We start from the raw sequence: 21105 nt of genomic DNA on the forward strand, positions 1-21105 counted from the left end.
CTGTGACCAGATCAGCTCACGGCTTGCAGATTTCAGACATTCGGTTTCCAAAAGCAACAGAGGAATGTGGATTTCCGTTGTCCTCACTGTGCTCTTTGCAGCTTTCATTGGCCTCATTGCCAGCTTTGCTTTTCAGCCTTCTGTGGATGCAGCACCTGTAGGGACTGGAGACTCTTGGGTGGCAATTCAGCAGTTCCTGTGGCCTTATACTGGACTGAGACACAATGGCCAGCCCCCTGTATAAGACATCTAAGGATTATCTGTGGAGGGGTTCAGAATTGTAGGCATTCTGCTGGAATTGACTGAAGACTAAGTCACTTCTATTATATGCAGTAGGTAGTTACGTGGATATAACACTTTCAGTGAACTGAGTATATTTTTTCATCTGTCCTTTTGGGCTCTTTTATGAACATGGCACTGCAAACCCAAAACATTTTTAACAGCTAAACAGCTACAGATAACTACTGATGGTTGTTTAGACTTTTAATGGCTGTTGTTCTTAGGGCATTTTTATTACAGAAATTGCACTTCATGCTGATAGTCCCTTGGTTTACTGAATAAGACTGCCTTTTTGAAGTCCACTTTTCACTTTAACATGATACACAATGAGAAATTACCATGCACATTTAGGGTAATAAGCACTGATAATCAGGTAATAACTGATTTTTTTTAATTTTTGAAGTAAACTTTAACTTATTTTATAATTTTAAAAAATTAAAATGACATAATGAGAGAGAACAGTGTGGGAAAATGTGAACATTTTTACTTTGAAGGGCTGTTGTTTTTCTGTTTGGTTAATCAATGTCTATATTATAAAAGAAGTTGCGGTGTAATTCCTAAAGGTAAATGAAAACACTTTAATATCTTTCAGAAGTGGAAATGTGCACAATAAAGTAATTGTTTAAGCATATAATTCATGAGTATGTTAATACCCTGGTTGCATACAGGAGTTTTTGTACACAGTCGATAAATAGATAATGAGAATGATTAATCCTGTCAAGTGCTGCATCACACATTCTTTCTTTTAGCATGTGTAGGAATGTAGAATGAAACTCGCTGCCTTCAGCCAGTTCTGTTGAGAAAGATTCGCAGTACTCTCGGTTCTTCAGACGCATAGCCTTTTGAGTGCTGAGCAAATACAGGCTCCACTCTTCCTCGGACACCGGATCAGTCTTGAGGTGCTCACTCACCTGAAAACAAAATGTTCCTATTACTGTTCAACGCGATCCTCACAAATGTTATTCACTTGAAGTCCTGGAGAGGTACAGACCTGGGGATATGTAGGGAGGGAACTTAATATCTATAGCCAAAATCCTATTTGAGAGGTTAAGAACTGGATGCTGCAGCAGTACTTCAAGCTGTGGAAAAACCCATTTGCAGTCTTTTATAATCAACTTCCTTGTTCCTGGTTTTTGCATCAAGTTTTTTAAGTTGTTACTTCACCCTTAAGACATGACCCTCTTATTTGTTTCTAAAGTCGTTCGGACAGCAGTACAATGAATACAACGTAATTTTGCAGTGGTTATGCCAAGTGTTCAGTTAATTCTCAGCATTTCATCAATCAATATTGACTTATTTTAGAAACATGTTTGTGTAAATAAGGAAATGATTATATATATATATTGTGTGGAAATGTTCCAATGGTATTACAGATCTTTTACTGATGCGTCTAGGAATTAGAAAACAAGATTTCACTCCACTTTAAAACTTTTAACAAAATGTGATGCATGCATTTAACTGGCTGCCGCCTTCCATTCAGATTAAAAGAATAAAGCTGCTCTTCAGCTTAAGGAAAAGGTGCTTCCTGTCACACTAATCTGTGTACTTTTAAATGTCAATGTGAAGATAAAAACAGGTTTGAAAAAGCAATCGGGAATAGTTAATTCCATGCTAAGATGTAGAAAGAAGGAAGAACAAAAAGCACATAGGCTGAAGCAGCTACCTGCTAAAATAGATTGGGCTGGAACGCCTTTAAACTAACCAAGCAGATTAATCCATTGTCCTCTAGTTTTAAAGTAAAGCCACATAAGCGTCGTTCTTAAAGTAGTTTTCAACTTCTTGAATATACCTGCATAACTAGGTGCTGTTTCCCTTGCTCTGCATTCCACTGGCTCCAGCAAAAGGCATATGCCGATGAAACCAAGGCCATCTGGTCATATGCAGCTTGCTCCAGCTGGGGGTCCTGATAGAAAAATAAGTGGCAAATATCCATTACTTTCTAAAGTGCAAATAGTTCTTTCTGTATGTGTAAGCATGTAACATTTATAATGAGGACCTGATGGTTGACTGTTTTACATACTGTATTGAATGGTGAGGGGGGGGAAGACTGCTGTTACCACCTCACAGAATAATGTTGGGATTCAAGGTATTCGTTTCTGCCTATCCTTTCTGCTAATGTCATAGACCAGTTTGGTAGAAGAAGGATCTTGAGATCATGGCCCCACAGCAGCTGATGCTAACTATGGGTGTGTAAATCTCTAACAGAACATTCAAGCAAACTTCCTCTTTTGAGTCAGGAAATGCTTTCAGTTTTGAATGTTGCCCATACCTTTTCATTAATGCTGACGTATCTGTCTGAATATTCATCCACAAATATATTAACACCAGCACTTCTCATTGCTCGTATGAGAGCCGATGGGGTCATCCATTTTCCTCTGATCTGGGAAAGGCTGCTGCCGCTGGCTGCGATATTCAGCATGCATTTGTCATCCTAGTTGTGCAAGGAGAGGATCAGGTTACTTAACACAAATGCCTAGTACTAGAAATAGTGTAAACTGCACACTTAAGAGATGGCTTATGAATCAGAGGAATTGTGATGTTTACTGGAGACGCTGGTATCTATATTTCAACTAAGTGATTTGAGAGCCCTACACTACAAAGCTTATTCAACAGTCTTGTATATGAGAGAGAGCACAGGTCTACAAAACCTGTTCCACCTTGTACAGCTGAAATACAACATCAAAGTAACCATAGACAATTCAATGGGTTCTAAACCAGCTAGTAAACAAAATATGGAAATACATTTTATTCATATTTTAGTAACCTGAAATTATCCATTTAGTTTTAATACTGTATTTCTTTTTTTAATTTGTTGTTTTCTACACTATTGAACATTGGATTTTCCACAGCCAGCACAGACAGGCATGAATGTTACCTTATCCTGAAAATGAATGGCACCACTCTCATTTTCATTCGACACGAACTAATTTAAAATAATGTTAGAAACATTACAAATGAAAGGAAGCCATCTAGCTATATTCTGTAGTTAGCAGATAATTGGGCTGAGGATTTCATCCAGCTGTTTGTTGAAACGGGCAAGGATATCCTCTATAAAAACATGGAAGAAGCTACCCGGCCATACTGCCACAACCCACGGTTTTAAATGTACTTCAATGAGAGATAAAGATAGCCAAATGAGGCTTTGTCTTTTACTTTCTGAATGTTTTTCATGGCTGGAACTGAAAACCTAACAGAAACATTTGTACTTAAAGAGGTTGAATACTACAATTACATGATAATGAAGGTTTTTTTTTAGTACTTACATTTGTCATTAACAAACATGAATACTTTTATTTTCAGTTCATTGGCACCAATACCTATAAGCTAAAAAATATATTCACATTCATGTATCAAGTTAAAAAATGAATGTTTTTTTACACAAGCAGCTAAACTACGAATCTAAAGGGCACTTTACTCACATTAAGGTGAGAGAGGTATCATTTGTCTGACTGTACATAGTAGGATTATTGATTTGGTATAGATAGTGCTTGCCTTTATTGTTATTTCAACTTCAGAGATGGCTGCCGTGACAGTGAAAAGAGCTGTATTCAGTCCAAGGGGTCTGAGCTCCCAAGACTGAAATGGCATATTGACATAAGAGTCCTGCATAAGTGTGAAGATATAGAATGTATCCATCTTGAAATAAATTTTCTTTGCCTCTTTATCAAACTTCACATCGCTTATACGGTCTGTTTTCCACTGATGACCTGCAATGGACAGATTTAACAAATTTAAGTAGGAAAACATTAAATCATACAATATAGAGAAATATTTTTATTACAGCCTGTGTTTACGACCACAATTTGGTTCGTGATATGGGGTTCTATGTCTACACCTGTTGGAATAAAATGTTAAAATACGCTAAATACAAGCACAATTTCTATATTTTTTTCCCCATTAACAGAAAAATAAATTACACACAAGAACTTAAACAAGAATAGGTTTTAAATTTTGTATGTATGCTCACACTGCACATTCAAACTTGAATTAAGAGAATACAAAGAAGAATTTTAACTCAATTAATGGTTTCACCATTAAAGATCATCTTAGATTCACACTGTATGTTTTTTTTAATAATGCCAAACTAGCGAGCAGAAAACTTAAATAGCAAAACAGTCCAGCCAAGGATACCTCAAACATTAAAGTTAAAAGTTTACCAGTGACATCCCATCTAGCAACCTGAGGGTCCTCCAAAAACGTGACAGAATCAGGAAGACTAATGGTGACCCCTACTGGCGGAGAAGTTAAATTGTCACTCTCCTCCGACTTTGCAGACCCTGAGGTCTGTGGTAGGTTTTGTTCCAAGGGGTATGGAAATGGCTGGAGTCCCGTTTCTGAGAGCTGGTGAGAGGACAGAATAAAAACTACTAAGGTAGAGAAACACAAGATCGGGATAACTATTAACTGTTCAATGTCATATCTTTTCTAACATCCTGGACTTTTAACAGGGTCACAAACGTAATTGTTAAAAGAGTCTTGAAAGAATTAAACTCAAGGAAAGACTTCCTTTGTGTTATATGTCTGACTTGAAAAGAAATCCATTAAAAGCACACTTTAAAGATGGTTTATTTTTTTTTACACAATACTTCAACTGGTTAAATTTTTAATAGAAGTATGGATTTTCAATTAAAATGTTCATGCTCATCAAATTCATTAAAACACACAGAAGTAAGATCTTCAGTGTCTTCTCGGACAGTTCAAATGCTTTTTGAAAGGATAAAAAAATCCTCTATCATTTGCAATCCTTTTAATCAGTGGATTGTACTTAAAACACAATATTATTTTATTTTCTTATAATAATAATAATTACTTCTGTGATTGTCCATCCTTTAATGTCTTTGGATTGTGGGGGCAACCTGAAGACATCATAGTAGTAGACTCCCCCTAATGGTGTGAACTGGTGCAGGTCAACAGCGTCTTCTTCCAAAATATCTTCCTCATGCTCCTGTGGAGCAACAGTTGTTTCTTCCTGTGCTGTACAGTCAAAGAAAGATCATTCCAATACACAATAAAGAAAAATATGTAATGACAAAATGGCAACCCAATGGCATGACCTCCCCATCTTCTGGCCCAGTGGTTAAATTGCTTACCATCAATAACTGTTTCCTCTGAATGGCTTTCGGGCTTATTTTCTCCATCCTCATCTGTCTTTTTCTCCACAGAGCTTGATTCCTCTTTAGCTGATGTTGTGCTCAGGGCACTCTTTGATGAAACAACAAACCACTTTATCAAATTAGTTACCGGCTTAGTTGTGTTATGCTGATTGTCATAGTTTTTTAGCATAATCTTTAGAAACATGAAAGTTTTAAATTTCAACTTATGGGTTTTGCCATTTAAAGACTAATACTCATTTGTATTCAAAGACCATTACATCCAGCAAAGCTGGGTTTTCACACTAATCTAATAAGTAAAGTTAACTGATTACTGTAATTATTATTGCCAGGCAGCATTTAAATAATACACAATGTGAATGCTTATAGGTCTCTACATTTACCACACTGTGAAACAATATGGCTGTGAGCAAAAGTGACCATTGTTCATTTTTTATGCTCTTGAAAAACTAATGCACTAATGGAAATCTATATGGATGACAAATTTATGTTGCAAGACTGCCCCCTTTACATCACCAAATTAAACTTTTGTTCCAATCATGTCTAGATTGCATCTTCATGTATTTTTGTTGCAAACTGTACAGAAACACAGCTGCCTCCTATCTCCCCTGACAGGTTAATCCCTCAAAAATGAGAAAAATCAAAATTCCATCCAAAGGCTTCTTTGAGGAATGAGAGTTTGATGTTACGGATAAGCAAAAATACATTTGAACCACTTAGCATATCATCGATTTGCTCCAAAGGTTACATTATAAAAAAAAATATATGGGCTGACTTGTATTTCCAATAAAGGCAAGTTATTTCCATTGGCTGGAAACACTGGTGAGAAGAAAGGGTGGAATGCATAGGCATCAGCGTGGAGCAATGGTTAGGGATTCAGGACCCATGTGCTCAAATCCCAGGTGAAACACTGTCGTACCCTTGAAGAAGCTACTTCTTCCAAATCGCTCGAGTGAAAAGAGGGTAGACATAAGCAGCTTTGGATAAAAGCATCAGCCAAATAAATGGCGTTTATAACAAAATTTTGGGAGGGATGACAACAACCAAGCTCCATCAGACTCAGCTGTCAGTAATTAGCAATCGCTCCTGACAATCCATTCCTCTCCCAAACGCTATAAATACCTACAAGATCCCTATCTCTCTCTCTTGCATGTCTCTTGCATCCCACCTCCACCACTGCAGCTGCCCCTTGGTCACCCTGCATGGGGGTCCTGGTCTCCTTGTCCTCTGGCCGGGAGGCCAGCCCTCAGCCCAGCGGGTTCAGCCACAATTTCGCTCCATGATGCTTTCATCTTGGGCATTTGTCATTCCTCGTGAAATCCAGTGAAGAGAAAGTCACCTCACCTTCCTATCGTCAGACTTAACGGAGCGGGTCTCATCTTCAGGGATGTGAGCGGCCTCCGTTTGGCCATGGTCCTGCTCCTCCACGCGGCCCCCGGCTGAAGACGCTGCCCTGCTCCCCGCGAGAGACCTTCTGGCCCCGGGCTGGAGGGAGCGGCTCAGATGGGACAGGTGGTCGTAGTGCGTGTGCAGGATCCTGATGGCGATGTCACTCACGGCCAGCTGCTTGGGCAGCTCAAACGCTACTCCGGCATCTTGAAACTCCAGTCCTCTGAACCTGTTGATTGCGGAAGGATGCTTTTGAAAAGTAAAGTTTGTCCTACAGTATAGTTTCTACAAGATACTGTGACATAAGCTTTACACATCCTTGTTTCAAGTTACTTTGCCTAAATCCTGCTGAAACCGGTTTTTAAAATGATCTACATTCAGTGGTACAGAATTTCAGTTTCAATTAACATTTAGGAAGACAACTCTGACCTCATGCTGCAGATGTGTCAACTTGTTTCAAACGCTCTGGTGGTTGATTACCAGTACTTCTTCATTTTAAAACTTTAAAATGTTGAAATGTAAACTCACACAGTTTTTGTAAGAAAAAAAACATACCTTGGATTTTTGCTGAGGTTTGCCCACAAGCACAGCGTCACATTCACAGTTGTCATCACAATGCGCATATTCCCCGTCTCTATGTCTGCAAGATCTCTTGAGTGCTAAAGAAAAATGAAGTACACTACCGCTTAATCATCACAATGAACAAAAAACAAAAAATGAATTTGTGGCTGTTGTATGAATAAAAAAAAAACATCTCTGTGTATTGTTTTAAAGATGAAGATCCCAAGTCAAGGCAGTGAACCAGAACACCTGAGTGTTCAATAATTCATAAAAACTACTCAAGATCCACAGCGAAACAAATTCCCTACTCACGTAATCTACCTTATGCTTATATTATATACACATCTTATAGGAGTCACTGCTTCCCCACCGGACATTTGTGGCAGGGAAACAGGGAGATATCCTGAGGCTGGAGTGGTTGACCCCAGTGCTGGAAGAGGAGATGAGAGCTACAGGGGTGGAACAGCCCACTTCCCCAGGAGCCTCAGGGCAAAGCACCCCTGGGGGGTCTTAAGCTTTGAGCATAAAACATCCTCACCAGAATTCCTCTAGACTCTCAAGATCAACCTGAAACCCAGGTCTCAGTTCATCTGAGCTTAGTTCCCCCATGGAAATAGTTTACTGCATTAAAGCTGGTTCTCTAAATGCCAGTGTTCAGGGTTTTAAAAAAAAATAACTTTACGATACATTTTCAGTCTATGCAAGTTCCTGTGTGCATACTGTATATACTGTAGGACTGGATGTACAACCCAATGTACAAGTAGGTTCCTGTTTCTTGTATATATTTTTTGCTGGGATACGACAAATAACAAAAATTATATTTCTATGAACCACAATATGTTAATATTTTAATTGCCATTTGACGAGCCCAAATGTTTGGTAATGGTAAAAAGCACTGATAAAAATGGTACTTTACCTTAAGTATTTCTTCAGTAGCTTTGTTATATTTAGAATAAATTAGGTTTTGTAGGTTGAGAATACTCTCTTTATATTGAAGCACTTCCTTTTCAGTCAACTCAGAGCTGGGGGTTTCATTTAAAAGGTAATCCAGCTCCTCGATAAGCTGAGAGTATAGCAAGAATTATAAGTGTTGGACTTTATAAGTAAACTTTAAATCTTACATTGTTTATTAAAACATGGAACTCAGAAGAAATACAAATTCAATATAACAAAGACTGAGATACAAATTGTGACTGTTTTGCCAGATGCATTTTAATTAATTTTATTCATTATAGTAATGATACCTATAGTGTAGGTCTAATTATTTTTTAAAAATTGAATTAAATATCTTGTAAGCTTAACACATTGACTACACTTAATTTCTTACATTATGTTTTCTTTAATAATCAGGAATTTTCATGGTCTACTAAATCTCTAGATAAAACAAGATAAATCCATTAAAACAAATGACATAAACATCATTAACTCCAAAAAAAATCATTAAGGTGCCCCTATCTTTCTTCCCATACATATTATATAGTCATCTTCTACTTATTTTGTCCACTTACATTAATTGCTAAAGCACACTGATTCAGAACACAATTGATCTCCACATCTGTATTTTCTCTCCATAGATTTATATATGTGTTAATCTCCTGTGGCACTGATGGATCCGGACTGCCATCACACTTCATGTAACGATCCCACTACAAAAACAAATATCATGTTACTCATGTGTTTAGTTTTTCCATAATTCATAAATTAATTTTGTTTTTAAATGATTGATTTTGTAATAAAAATTTTTATATATACCTATAATTAATATTAATTTCTGTACATTATACAAATTACAAGTGACACAATGGTTAGCATTACTGCCTCACGGTGCTGAGGCCCTGTGTCAAATCCAAACCCAGGGTGCTGTCTGTGTGGAGTCTGCATGGTCTCCCTGTGTTAGCTTGGGTTTCCTCCAGGTGCTCTGGACTCCTCTCACAGTCCAAAAACATACTGGTAGGTCAGCTGTCTTTTGGGAAAATTGGCCCTGGTATGAGTGTGTACGTGTCTGTGTGTGCCCCTGTGAAAGACTGGTGTCCCATCCAGGATGTATCCTGTCTTGCGCCCGTTGCTTCCCAGGACAGACTCCAGCTCCCCATGACCCTGAATCAGATGAAGTGTTACAAAACAGATGGACGGATGTACAAACTACAGCAACATTCTTTAACTGTGTCCATCTTAAGAGATGTTGTGGTAGTGATAACACTTTAGGTTTCACTAACTCTTAATGATTTACAGCATCTAATTTACCTTTTCCTTTGCTCGGAGGTCTACATGCCATTTATTCACAGCACAGTGATTTTCCTCCAGCGTGCGCCGGAGTTCAGCAAGCTCATCCTCTCTGCGTTCCCTGTCCTGTTATTAAAGGACAGCAATAGGTCATTTGCTTTTGTGCACGAATGTGAAAACTAAGTGAGCAGTAGTGCATAAACTGGCTAGATGAGATTATGTGATAAATGATCTACTAGCAACCAAACAAATTCAAAATGCAGAACTGCCTCTTCTCATTTTTAACCATTTACTGTATATTGTGTCTCGAAACATTATTCATCCTCTTCAAATAATGCCTCATTTGAATTACAACTTTTTATAGGTGAAAGTAATTTTAGCAATAAGCGTACAGGAAAATCAAAAGCAAAGCTATATAGAAAATAAACGTTATGACTTCAAAAATTGTAAATGGTTTGAGCAGAAACATTTATAGAGGGACTTTACATAATAATTCAGAAAAGCTGCTAACACAAGAAGCCCACCAGACTCTGTCAGGATGAACAGTGAGTACTAGACCAGACAACGTCAACAACAGTGGAAATTCAGAAGTGTGCTTAAGGTTAAGTACAAGAGGCACTTCTTTACTCAAAAAGCTTCAAAACAAAACAACACTTTTCAATTTAATATACTGAGCTCATTCAAGCAACAGTTGGATGAGATCCTCAGGCTACATAGAAGCTAATAATCAAACTAGCAAAGCAGGCCTAACAACCTCCTCTTGTTTTTTACTTTTCTAAATTCTTAAATTCCATCTGAGAAAACCTTTTCAATAATTTGCATTACATTGTCAGCACCATTTGTAACATAAAATGCAGATATTTATTATTATTTTATTATTTTTAAATTTCTTTTCATTTGTTCATACGAATAAAATTAGCTAGAGTGAGTGATTATTTGTGATCTCTTTTTTTAGTGAAGGGACTGGTCTGAGAAGCAAGGCCTGCTGTGACTCCGCTGACCTTTGACTCAAGTCTCTCTTGCTCCTCCTGCACCTTCCTTTCCCTTTCTAATCTCTCTGCTTCCTCTTGCTCTGCAATGAGTCGTGCCTCTTCTGAAATTAGGAAAGAACACAATTAAACAGGATAGCATGGCCTTCTAACTTCAATAGAATATGGTCATAACACGCTAGAAAAAAACTTAGGTTGTTCAGTTTCTTATAAACTTACTTCTGATCTAAAGGAATTTAGAGAAAGAAAACAGAAGCCTCATTAAGTCTACACTGAGTTGAAAATGACAGTACAGAATTATAGAGAATACCTTCTTCTTTTTGTTTCCTCTCTTCCTCTTCCTTCTGCAACCTCTCTCGTTCAGCTTTGCTGAGCTTGCCTTTCTTCTTTGCAGACTTTAAGTAAATGAACATGCTATCATCAAATCAGCATTTGAGCTCCCTCTATGTTTAATTGTAAATCGTTAGGATGAGGTGCAAGATTATGATCATAAACATCCTGTGGCCATTATATTACATACAATACTGATGTTAAAAAGCTGGCTGGTGGAAATATTTCCTCAAACAGCTGCAGAATGTTGGTTGTTAGCATGCTGAAAATGCTTCTGAGCTACCTTTGATGGAATATTATCCATTGCAAAACATCATCTTAGCATTTACAGACATTACAGACTCAACCCAATTAAAATATGAAGGTAAAACACACATTAGCAGGAGCAATGTAGCTACATTCAGTCATACCTTTTCATCCTTTGGCGGCTAAAGGGCAGGAAATGAAATGGAAAAGAAAAGCAGGTCAGAGAAAAAGCAAACCTGGCAGCTACTTGCACAGAGTTAAAACAAGAGTGTGGCTACTAAACTGGACAGCCAAAGGCACAGTGTGGAATCAAGAATACAGCTATTAAACTAGGCAGTTACTGGACAGAGAGGAATCAAGAGTGTAGTTATTAAACTAGGCAGCTACTGGAATCAAGAGTGCAGTTATCCAACTAGGCAGCCAAAGGAACACAGTCGAATCAAGAGTGCAGGTATTGATTGCAGATACATCCAGGACTTAAAGGATGTTCTGAGCTGACTGGCTAAAAGAACTGAACCGTTCTGGTTTTGATCGCAGAAGATGAAGAAGTGACACGACCCACATATGTAACATTTTCAAAGGTATTCACAAAGTCTATCCAGCAGGCTTCTTCAGGATCAACTGGGTGTCACAAGTGGAAACTGGAGGTCTGAAGGAGAAAGCTGCACAGCAGCGCATGTAATTATGACAGAGGTACATCTGTACACAGAGTTGTGGGAGTATGAAGTAGGCCCCGCAGTCACGTTGTTGACAATGAAAGCCTGAAAGGGCTGGGAGAGATCCTTCACTAAATCCTCTAGTCTGTGGAACCTGTTTATGTTCGCAAGAGTGCATTTATTCACCAGGTTCTGCAAGCAGATTTACAGTATTTACTGTATTTATTTACAACTCAAACTACAAAGATGTTTGTATGTTGTATACCGGGTTTTGATAAAAAACGATTATTTTGTTTTAAACGTTTCAAACACAAGTCCCTATTCACATTATTCTAAAGACTATTTAGACGCCATTGACAGAATGTTAAACAATTTAAGGAGAAATACACACTAGCTAACTTTGGCAAGCTCTTTATTTTACTTATAATTATACAAATTAGCCTAACTTTGTGTGAAAACGTAGAGATGGTTTTCTTTACTCTCTTTATTCATCTTACGATAAAAAAAACATTCATTTAAAAAAATGCGTAATAAACTGAAACAGTCCACACACAGCTTAAGACAGTATTGTACACTACCATAATTACCTATTTACCTACATCTGCATAGTAGTTCAGTGAATGCCACAATCAAAAGCGTTAGAAACCGTAAGATGTTGAAAGTGTCAGAATAATATTTAAATAGTATGATAAAAACATATTTTTATGTCTGGTATAACAACTTTCTCAGCTCCCGCACTCACCATCTTGCACTGTTTGGCGTCCAAGTTGCTACGGTAACACAGGAGCACGCGCACTGCAGTTACGACACTGCCGTAAGGCGGTTTGCAGCACGGGTTTGCGATATTGCAAACCGATTTGCGTTGTCTATTGGGTGGAGGAGAAGAAGGGCAAGTTGATTAGAAGGTGCAGTATGAATGCCAAATAATGTGGATTTACTTTCTTTTAAAAAAGGCAGTTGTTTATACACCACCTAATGCATTTCATTTCATTGACTGTAAAACCTGCATTCGTTAACGGATTTCTTTTCCGTGCAAACCCATCCAGTTTTGTAAGGCATATTTCCAGCATTATGCACTAAAGTTGCGAAAACCCATACCCTAGTAATGGTCAAGGATCTGGGTGAAAAATAAACAGATAAATTAGTCTAAACGTCTTAAATATGAACAGGCCTCAGTCGTCGATAAGGCAGAATTAGTCAAAGTAAAGACCATGTCTCCTGTAACCTAATGTTTACTTTTTGCTTGGACTTTTGCTTATTCTGCAGGTTTTCCCAATTCTTAAAAACTGTGCCTTCGTCTGTCGAACGACTTTTTTTATTTTTTCTTACCAAAATTTCGAGGTATATCACATCCATTACGTTTTGTTTGGTGACTTAGAAATATTCGATGGGTGTCATTATTCCACTTTGTTGAACCCGGGGTAGCGTTAACTGAGCGAAGTAAAAGTTACAGTGCCTATAGAAAGTCTGCACCCTCCTTGGACTTTTTCCACATTTTATTGTGTTACGGCATGGAACCCTGATGGATTTAACTAAAAAAAATTACAGACATTTCACTAAATTAAAAATAAACAGAAAATAATTGTTTTAGAAATAATTATATCTAAAACTAAAAGTTAATACTTGGTAAGATCACCTTTGGCAGCAATTACAGCTGTGAGTCTCTATCAGCGTTGCACATCTTGACACTGGAATGTTTGCCCAATCTTCTTGGCAAAATTGCTCAAGCTCCGTCAAGCTGGATGGGGACCATTTGTGAACAGCACAAGAGAGTGGGTTACTTCAGAGGTAATTTAGATGTGTCAAAGCAAGGGGGTGAATACTTATGTATTCAGTTATTTGTTTTTTATTTTTAATTTTAGTAAAATGTCTGGATTTTGTTTTCACTTTGACATGATAGAGTACTTTGTGTTGTTGAGTGGCAAAAATCTTAGTTAAATACATCATGGTTCCATGCTGTAACACAGTAAAATGTGAAAAAGTCCAAGGGGGGTGTAGACTTTCTATAGGCACTGTATAACAACGCGTTATGAAGACGCAACAGGCTGCATTAGGTCTTAATTTGCCTAATAGATTATTTCTACCATTTAAATAATTACAGAAATCCAGGTGGGTAATACAGAGAGAGGAAATTTGTCACTGCTTTTTCTCAGGTTAAGCAGCTGCACGGATTATTGGTTTCAATTTTTCATCGTTTCAGCTTCAGCTTCTGTGAAGACCGAAAAGGTCTGTCTCGTGTGACAATGGCCAGTCCTCTCCGAGGTGAAGTAGTCAGACTGTACAAGAATGTGAGTTACCCATTATCTGTCTGCATGTTTACAGCAATTACATTGTTACTTCCAGTGTCTTGTCCTGTGATAATTACACATAGATATTAGATTGAACGTAGCACATGGTAGACTAGAATGGGGAGCTGTTACAGTGAGTGGTTTGTAAAAGAGCGATTACAGATTAATTCATTTTTTAAATGTAAAAAGGACAAAATAGCAAGTTTCAGACGTCGAGCCTTGTTTCTTTTAAAAACCACTCACTGATACAGCTCCCCACTCTAGACTACAGGATAAACTACATACAGAGGGTGCAGCCCAGGACTGTTATGACTGTTTCAAATGTGTGAGTGTTTCTGAGCTTTGGTCCCATCCTGGAAATAAACGTTGTCTTCACATTTTGTGACATTACAAGTCTGTTTTTATGCGATTCAGATAAATTATAAAAAGTAAGTGTGAAATGAGGGAGTGTTGTACTGATTCATCAAAGTCAGATGTAACCAAAAATGTGGTCGGAGCAAGTACCTGGATTGTGTATGTCCAACTGCTCCAGACTTCTCTTACTGAAGAATATGAAAAGCTCCTACAGCCATTACTTCGTCAGACAAGTTTGATGTAGAGACATTGTCAGTATCATTGTCTCTTAATGGCAAATGTGGCAGTGGTCACATGCAAACCAGATTTTATTATTATTTTTCCATGATCTGGCTTTGAGGAAGTTATGGTCTGTTACCATTTTTTGTTCTCTGCATTTTTCTGTGTAAAATGTGTTGTAGCACAGTTCAACTAATTGCCATAGTGACCTAATTTCAGTACTTTTTCCCTAACATTGCTAGTAAAAGGATACTAAATATATTTCGTAACAATTTGTTCCTAACCCACTGTTTAGCCTGGATTAAAAATGTTAAAATATTCTTAAGACTGCACTTATTCTAATGTACAAACTTTGTTTCTGGTATTATTGCCAGCACACAGTTTTTATCCCCATGTTCGGGGAGTAGAGAGAATCATGTATGGCATAATTCCTTTATAAATCGAAATACAGTTGTATGCAAACGTTTGGGCACCCCTGGCCAAATTGCATGTTTTGTTGATTTTCTAAGTGAAAAGAAGTTAACACAACCTCTGTAGCGGAAAAAAACAAACTTAAACATGACATATTTCTGCAAATTTTAATGCACAGTTACTATTGATTTGCTGAATTTAACAGATTGAAAAAAATAAAATGTTTAAGTTTGTTCCCTGCAGAGGTTGTGTTAACTGCTTTTCACTTAGAAAATCAACAATTTTAATTTGTTTTAATGGAATAGTTATATCAATGTTAAAATGATAATACTGAAATCACTTAAAATAATTGAGAAATTAAAAGGACATTTCTTTCTCTCTTTATTTCAAGCTGCTTTATCTTGGAAGGGAATACCCCAAAGGTGCAGATTACTTCCGAGATCGCCTCAAGACAGCCTTCTTAAAAAATAAAGATGTCACGGACCCCGAAAAGATAAAACAGTTGGTAGCTCGTGGTGAGCATGTTATCAAGGAGTTGGAGGCTTTGTACTACCTGAGAAAGTACAGAGCCATGAAGCAACGCTACTATGAGGAGACTAAGAATTAAGCCATCACAGTGGACTTAAAAAATGATATTGCTCTTGCCACAAAAGGATCACTGGACCTCATTTCGTATGGCATTATTTTGAATTGTCTTGGAAAAATGGGACTGAAATCACTTTCCTTAACCATACAGAGTGCTTTAGTTTTTGGTACTTTATATGAATGTGGCGTTAGTTAAGGTGTGTGGCATGCACAAAATATGTATGATGACTGTAAGATCATGTTTGCAGGTTCAAAAAGGGCGATTTGATTATATGTATGGAATCTAAATGCCAGGAAAGACACTGATATAGAAGTGCTGTTGAAATGCTACACTAGAGTATAAAATCTACAAAACATTTAGAGATCCTATATACCTTTTCAACAAGGAAATCAGTGTGTTCAGATGCTGGTAATGGGCCATCTGTAACAAATACAGTGAAGTTTTAATTTAATCACAAATCTTTAGTCATTCTCTACGCTTTTTGTACTGTACATGAACAGAGTAATGTAGTATTAAAAACAGACCTTTACCGACTGCAACCACATTGATTTATAGAAATTAATTTTTGGAAATATTTGACATGACAAAGGCAGATGGGTTTTAATATGGAACAATAAAATGTTTTTATATCAATAAATTAAAGATTTATTCCAGTTTACACACCCCTGTTTAGCACTGTCTATTAATGAAACACTAAATTCAATACTGGAGATCTCTCCAAGCATTCTGGTACTGACACACAAGTAATCCCAAAATAATCACACAGTATTGTAGGAACACATATACTCTACACCACATACACTTAAAACTAAAAATTCAATGGCAGTGATATTGTACCATGCATTTTAAAATCCTAAACCGGCTTATAATTTTGTGCTAAAACAAATACATATTTGAGACAGAAAAGATTTTATGGATTCATAAAATTAAATAAAAGAAAATGTAAAATACTGGAGTGATCCCATTAATGTTTGGATAACTCATACATAAGCAAAGTAACAGCTTTTTGTGCAATGATCAAATGTCCCTGACTCCATCAGTGAGGGTTCCCAAAAAGCTAATGTTATCAAACTCTTGTGATTTCACTTTTTTTAACTCTACACCTCAACAAACACTCCTTTATTGGTTTACTATACTGACAGTAACCATATACCATAATAGAAAAGTAATTCCTAAGTGACACTATTCCTACACACTATGAAGAACACCCAAACTTTCTCAAGAACAGTACTTTAATTCATATTTGTTTTACCAAAAAATCAACCATGGTAATTTTACAATAGATTTTCTCACAAATGTTTAGGGTTTTAATTACACATTACAAGCATGCAGTTTTTAAATGTTTATTCTTGCATCACACTTTAAAACAGACCACATTATAAAGTATTTGGAACATTGCACATGAATGTACACTTGAGTAAAAATGTCAAAAACTAGAATATAAAAGTGTTATAATAGCGAGGTATCAGTTATCTTTTTCAGAACTGTCCACCATCCACTCGTATAAATTGAGTTAAGGCTGGTGTCTTACACTGATGAGGTTAAAACCCAGAAATTCTTCTGTGTCACAAGTCACATAATTGTAACATCCACTCTGCAAACAGGACAACTCGCATTTTCCTGGAGAAGAGAAATTGTTTTTTTAATGATAATGTTTATTGACCTGCTATTAAATACCAATAAAAAGCTAAACAAATACTGAAGTGATCAGTAATTTATAGTAATTCATTACCAAACAATAATGTAGGAAAATCAACCAAAGTCCCCGAGAACTAGAGAATGTGGGTATTTTCAACTCAATGCTCAATGAAATACAAGTTTCAAGCCTTTAGAAATTGATGGGTTGCTATGTCATAAAATCCACTTCGACTTCAGCTCTCCAGGTTTAAATGACTGATAGCCTACTATTCTTTTTAATTTAGCTTAATTAAAGTACATAGATCCTTAAGTAATCAGTGTGTTTGTTGAAAAGACAATAGGTCTGTTCACATTTATTAATTAGCTGAATAATTTAGCAGAACGATACTGTTGTGCTGAAACAGTCAAGTTGTAATCTGGAAAAAACAGGTGATGTATACGGCTACCAAACAACCACTTGTTAAGTCCAACCACTTTAGTAGAATAGCATATTCCATGTGTACGCACCATGGTTTTTTTTAAACAGAAAAAAAAATTCCAAAGGCCTGGGGGAATTCCCCATTCTCAGCGGAAAGACGTCTGTGTGACATCACTCACATGTGAGTCATGATTCCCTCTGAAGGTGTGATGACTCAGGATAGTCTTTATTAATATTTCCATATGCTGCGGTGCAGTGACCTGATGGCAGTCTTGCATGCACCCTTTGACAAAGCCATAGAATGTGGCTTCTCTAGAATTCCAGCATTCTCCCCAATCATTAAAACAATACTCCAAAAGACCTGAGGAAGTTTCAATTGAGGTTACAAGATTTTTTCACAAAATAGTTACAAAACGCAGACCACCAAGTCAAAAATGAACAGAGAAGATTCAAAGCCACATTCAAAAGAGTTCTGTAACTTCTCAGGTCTAAAGAAGCCCTTTAAAGAAGGAAAGAGCATACCTTCAGCCAGCGATCAATACATTTTGCGTGGTAATCATGAAGACACGGAAGCACCCTGAGCTGTTCCCCCTCCCTGTAGTCAGAGAAGCAGATCTGACACCTAGAAAACGAAAAGGTGGTTTACACACGTACAGTATATACCGCGGTTAACATTAACACAGGATGCAAGGGCAACTAAAAATGCATCAAAGTGTAGCAAATATCCAGGTGTTCACAAAATAGCACAGAAGAGCAGAGGAAAAACTACCCAGGAATGAATGCACAGCAAACTGATATCGAAGTGCGATTACTTCAACACTCTCATTCACATCTGTACAAACGTGGGGCTCTCGAGCTTCAGGGGAGACATGAACAGAACAGGACTTTGATGTTATTTTCTTGAATGAAGCACCCTGTGAAAAATAAGACTTAGCTTTGAACACAACACTACGCAGTTCTGCGTAACATTCCGATTTCCCAACAATTCTGATTTGCTGTGGTGTAGGTGGAGTTTTCCTTCTGAACCACAAAATCCAAATCAAATCCCCATTATGGTGACAAGGCACATGTTACTGTAGGAGGCTCTTTTTTTACACATGTAGCCCACTTCACACCATTGAAATATACCACACCACAACCCTTAAGAGAAGGGCTGCTAACCTTGGTGGCTTGACTAAAATGCTAACCTCATGCTCGTTTAGTCTAACAATCTTAAATTTCCGTCTTATTCAGTGAAGTAACGTCTCACTTCTCCACCACACCTGTGAGGCTGTGGGGCTGCTGGAGTAGAATGCTTGCTCTACATCCCTGGTTGATACAGTGAGCTCCTTCCTACTGCTCTGTAAAGTAAACTAGTCCAAGTTCCCCTTGACGCTCGCAGTGTTATCTGTGACGGAGGGGGCTGGGGAGCAGTCTTCACCCGGAACTGCCAGTACGCTGTGGTGCAAGATCAGAACCGGTTAGCTGCAGTGCTGATCGGGGAGGGTAGATAAAGCACTGACAAATCACCAGCAAGACGAATTTACTCCACACCAGTGAAGGCTTATGAAATTCCAGGATGCTGCCAAGAAAGAAGGTCTGCAATGACTGGGGTCCAATCAAAGGGAAACATGCTTCCCACTCAGAGCAGAAAATACACGATTCTGCAGACTAATTGACTCAAGTAAAGATCCTTAATGAGGCTGACGCTCTAGAATCCAATCATGTTACCTGGCAACTGAAAGGAAAAGCTCCCTAGCCAAACTGCAAATTACTTACACCCAGGCCACTCAATTCTTCAGAGCATTATTGGCCTCATCCCATCCAAATTTAGACCAGTTGTTATTCAATTAATTTGTTGCAAGTACTGTGGTGAGAGTGAAAAGCTGGCAGCTATATCACCCTGCAACTCACAACTGGCAGTCCACTAAAGCTCAGCAGTGTGAGCCTGCTCAGTACCTGGATGGGGGACCTCCTGGGAAAAGCTAAGGTTGGTGCCAGAATTGGTGTTAGTGGAGCCAGTAGGGGGCGCTCACCCTGTGATCTGTGTGGGTCCTAATACGACAGTGGCATTGGACTATAGTGACGGGGACACTTTCCTTTAAAAAGGTGCCGTCCTTTGGATGAGACGCACAACTGAGGTCCTGACTCTCTGTGGTCATTAAAAATCCCAGGATGTTATTATAATTATTGTTAATGTCGTGTAAGGAAAGAAGTTAATGTAGGGATCATTCCTTTTCATAACAGAACTCATACTTTACAGTATAATCAGTAAAGAAGGCCATTTATCAAATCTATGTCACATCTGTTGTAATGTTATTCTCAAACGTATTCTCTTGCAAAAATGATGAATGTCAGTGTAGATATAAGTACCCAGATAAGTAAGCCTAGGTTTATCTGCCATTTCCAGAAGACACGATAAATCAGTAAATACGTGTATGTTTCACTCTTTAGTCTCTCCACAAATGTCGCTCTCTTCACTCCCTTTCTCATTATTTTCACCTGTCAAAGGGCCGATAGATTATTCAAGTTGTACCCATAGGCTCTGCGATGGTGCATTAGTGTAGCTCTCCGATACAAGGGCTTCTGCATACGTGATGACACACGAATTATATCCTGGAAGTTATGGGTGTTTTTTGCAAATGCAGTTTAATGCTTATCATTAGAGATTCACAGACTTGTTAAAGCTGCTGACTGTAAAAGCAAGCTGTAGAAGCTGACTGTTCGCTGGTTCTGGGGGAGGGTGCCTAGCACCACCACCAGCCAGTTGTACTTCTCAGGACACTGCACAAGGGTGTGTGAACTGCCTGACAGCTATATTTCATTTCTAAGGGAATGCGGTTGTGGGGGGGTGACAGAGCCTCTTCATTAAGACACTGCCTCTGAATGGAGCCACAGGGGGGCTCAGTCAGCAATGACTTGCAGCACAGAACACAACACTAAAAATTATCTGTTAATTTGTTCAGTCTAATGCAAGAATCCTATCCCGTCTCAAAGCCTTCCTGGAAATGTGGGGCCATTTTGTCACTCAACATTCGACTCCTACAGCCAAAGGGACTTGCAAAACCACAGCATAATTTTATCACTGCCTGTAAATACGTGGAACAGCACAGGAAACCAGAAGTTACGGAGCGGTTTCAAATAAATGTGGATCTACTTACTCAGTCTTTCCAGCACTATAGGCAGGGTTGAAAGGTTTGGTTGGCAGGCGTTCAATCTCTCTCTTACTCAACTTGGGCTTGCTAACCACTGCGCCCTGATGATCCTCAAAAGCTAGAATTGCCTGTCAATAAAGAAATAAAGGGGAAAGGAAGGTAAAACATCAGTTGGCTGTTTTAAAATAGGCCAGCTCTTACTCACTGGGCTCTTAAAAAAGTAACAAACAACAGCCACTGCTGACAAATTACAAGATGAATCAGACAAGGATT

General features: G+C 38.0%; 4 protein-coding genes across 6 annotated transcripts in view; 2 read left to right on the forward strand and 2 right to left on the reverse strand.

Moving 5' to 3' along the window:
* Nucleotides 1-908, forward strand: part of irag2 (inositol 1,4,5-triphosphate receptor associated 2) — a 37420-nt gene extending 36512 nt beyond the window's left edge. The window contains exon 38 of the mRNA XM_088924186.1: nucleotides 1-908. Within this exon, the coding sequence (XP_088780312.1) occupies nucleotides 1-244 (244 nt within the window). The 3' untranslated portion in view covers nucleotides 245-908.
* dnai7 (dynein axonemal intermediate chain 7) lies at nucleotides 841-12649 on the reverse strand. Its single transcript, XM_088924192.1, has 16 exons — nucleotides 12527-12649; nucleotides 11293-11310; nucleotides 10863-10947; nucleotides 10565-10656; nucleotides 9585-9689; nucleotides 8849-8986; nucleotides 8257-8403; nucleotides 7335-7438; nucleotides 6735-7008; nucleotides 5370-5481; nucleotides 5090-5253; nucleotides 4437-4620; nucleotides 3772-3986; nucleotides 2549-2710; nucleotides 2069-2182; nucleotides 841-1190 (listed from the first exon to the last, which is right to left on the reverse strand). Exons 1-16 carry the CDS (start codon nucleotides 12527-12529, stop codon nucleotides 915-917), a joined length of 2193 nt encoding a protein of 730 aa, XP_088780318.1. The 5' UTR covers nucleotides 12530-12649; the 3' UTR covers nucleotides 841-914.
* LOC148829893 (electron transfer flavoprotein regulatory factor 1-like) lies at nucleotides 12619-17338 on the forward strand. Its single transcript, XM_088924191.1, has 3 exons — nucleotides 12619-12689; nucleotides 13985-14072; nucleotides 15448-17338. Exons 2-3 carry the CDS (start codon nucleotides 14028-14030, stop codon nucleotides 15661-15663), a joined length of 261 nt encoding a protein of 86 aa, XP_088780317.1. The 5' UTR covers nucleotides 12619-12689; nucleotides 13985-14027; the 3' UTR covers nucleotides 15664-17338.
* The window catches only part of LOC148829894 (uncharacterized), a 15161-nt gene continuing 11029 nt past the window's right edge, over nucleotides 16974-21105 (reverse strand). For 2 of the 3 annotated variants that reach the window (XM_088924188.1, XM_088924187.1), the window contains exons 9-11: nucleotides 20839-20960; nucleotides 18221-18320; nucleotides 16974-17262 (exon numbers count right to left, since the gene is read on the reverse strand). In XM_088924188.1, the coding sequence (XP_088780314.1) occupies nucleotides 17215-17262; nucleotides 18221-18320; nucleotides 20839-20960 (270 nt within the window). In that variant the 3' untranslated portion in view covers nucleotides 16974-17214. Of the gene's footprint in view, nucleotides 18060-18220; nucleotides 18321-20838; nucleotides 20961-21105 lie in introns of all 3 variants that reach the window. The other variant, XM_088924189.1, reaches the window with a different exon arrangement.

Source organism: Atractosteus spatula, chromosome 8, assembly GCF_055471065.1.
Source record: "Atractosteus spatula isolate fAtrSpa1 chromosome 8, fAtrSpa1.hap1, whole genome shotgun sequence".
In the NCBI taxonomy this organism is placed as follows: domain Eukaryota; kingdom Metazoa; phylum Chordata; class Actinopteri; order Semionotiformes; family Lepisosteidae; genus Atractosteus; species Atractosteus spatula.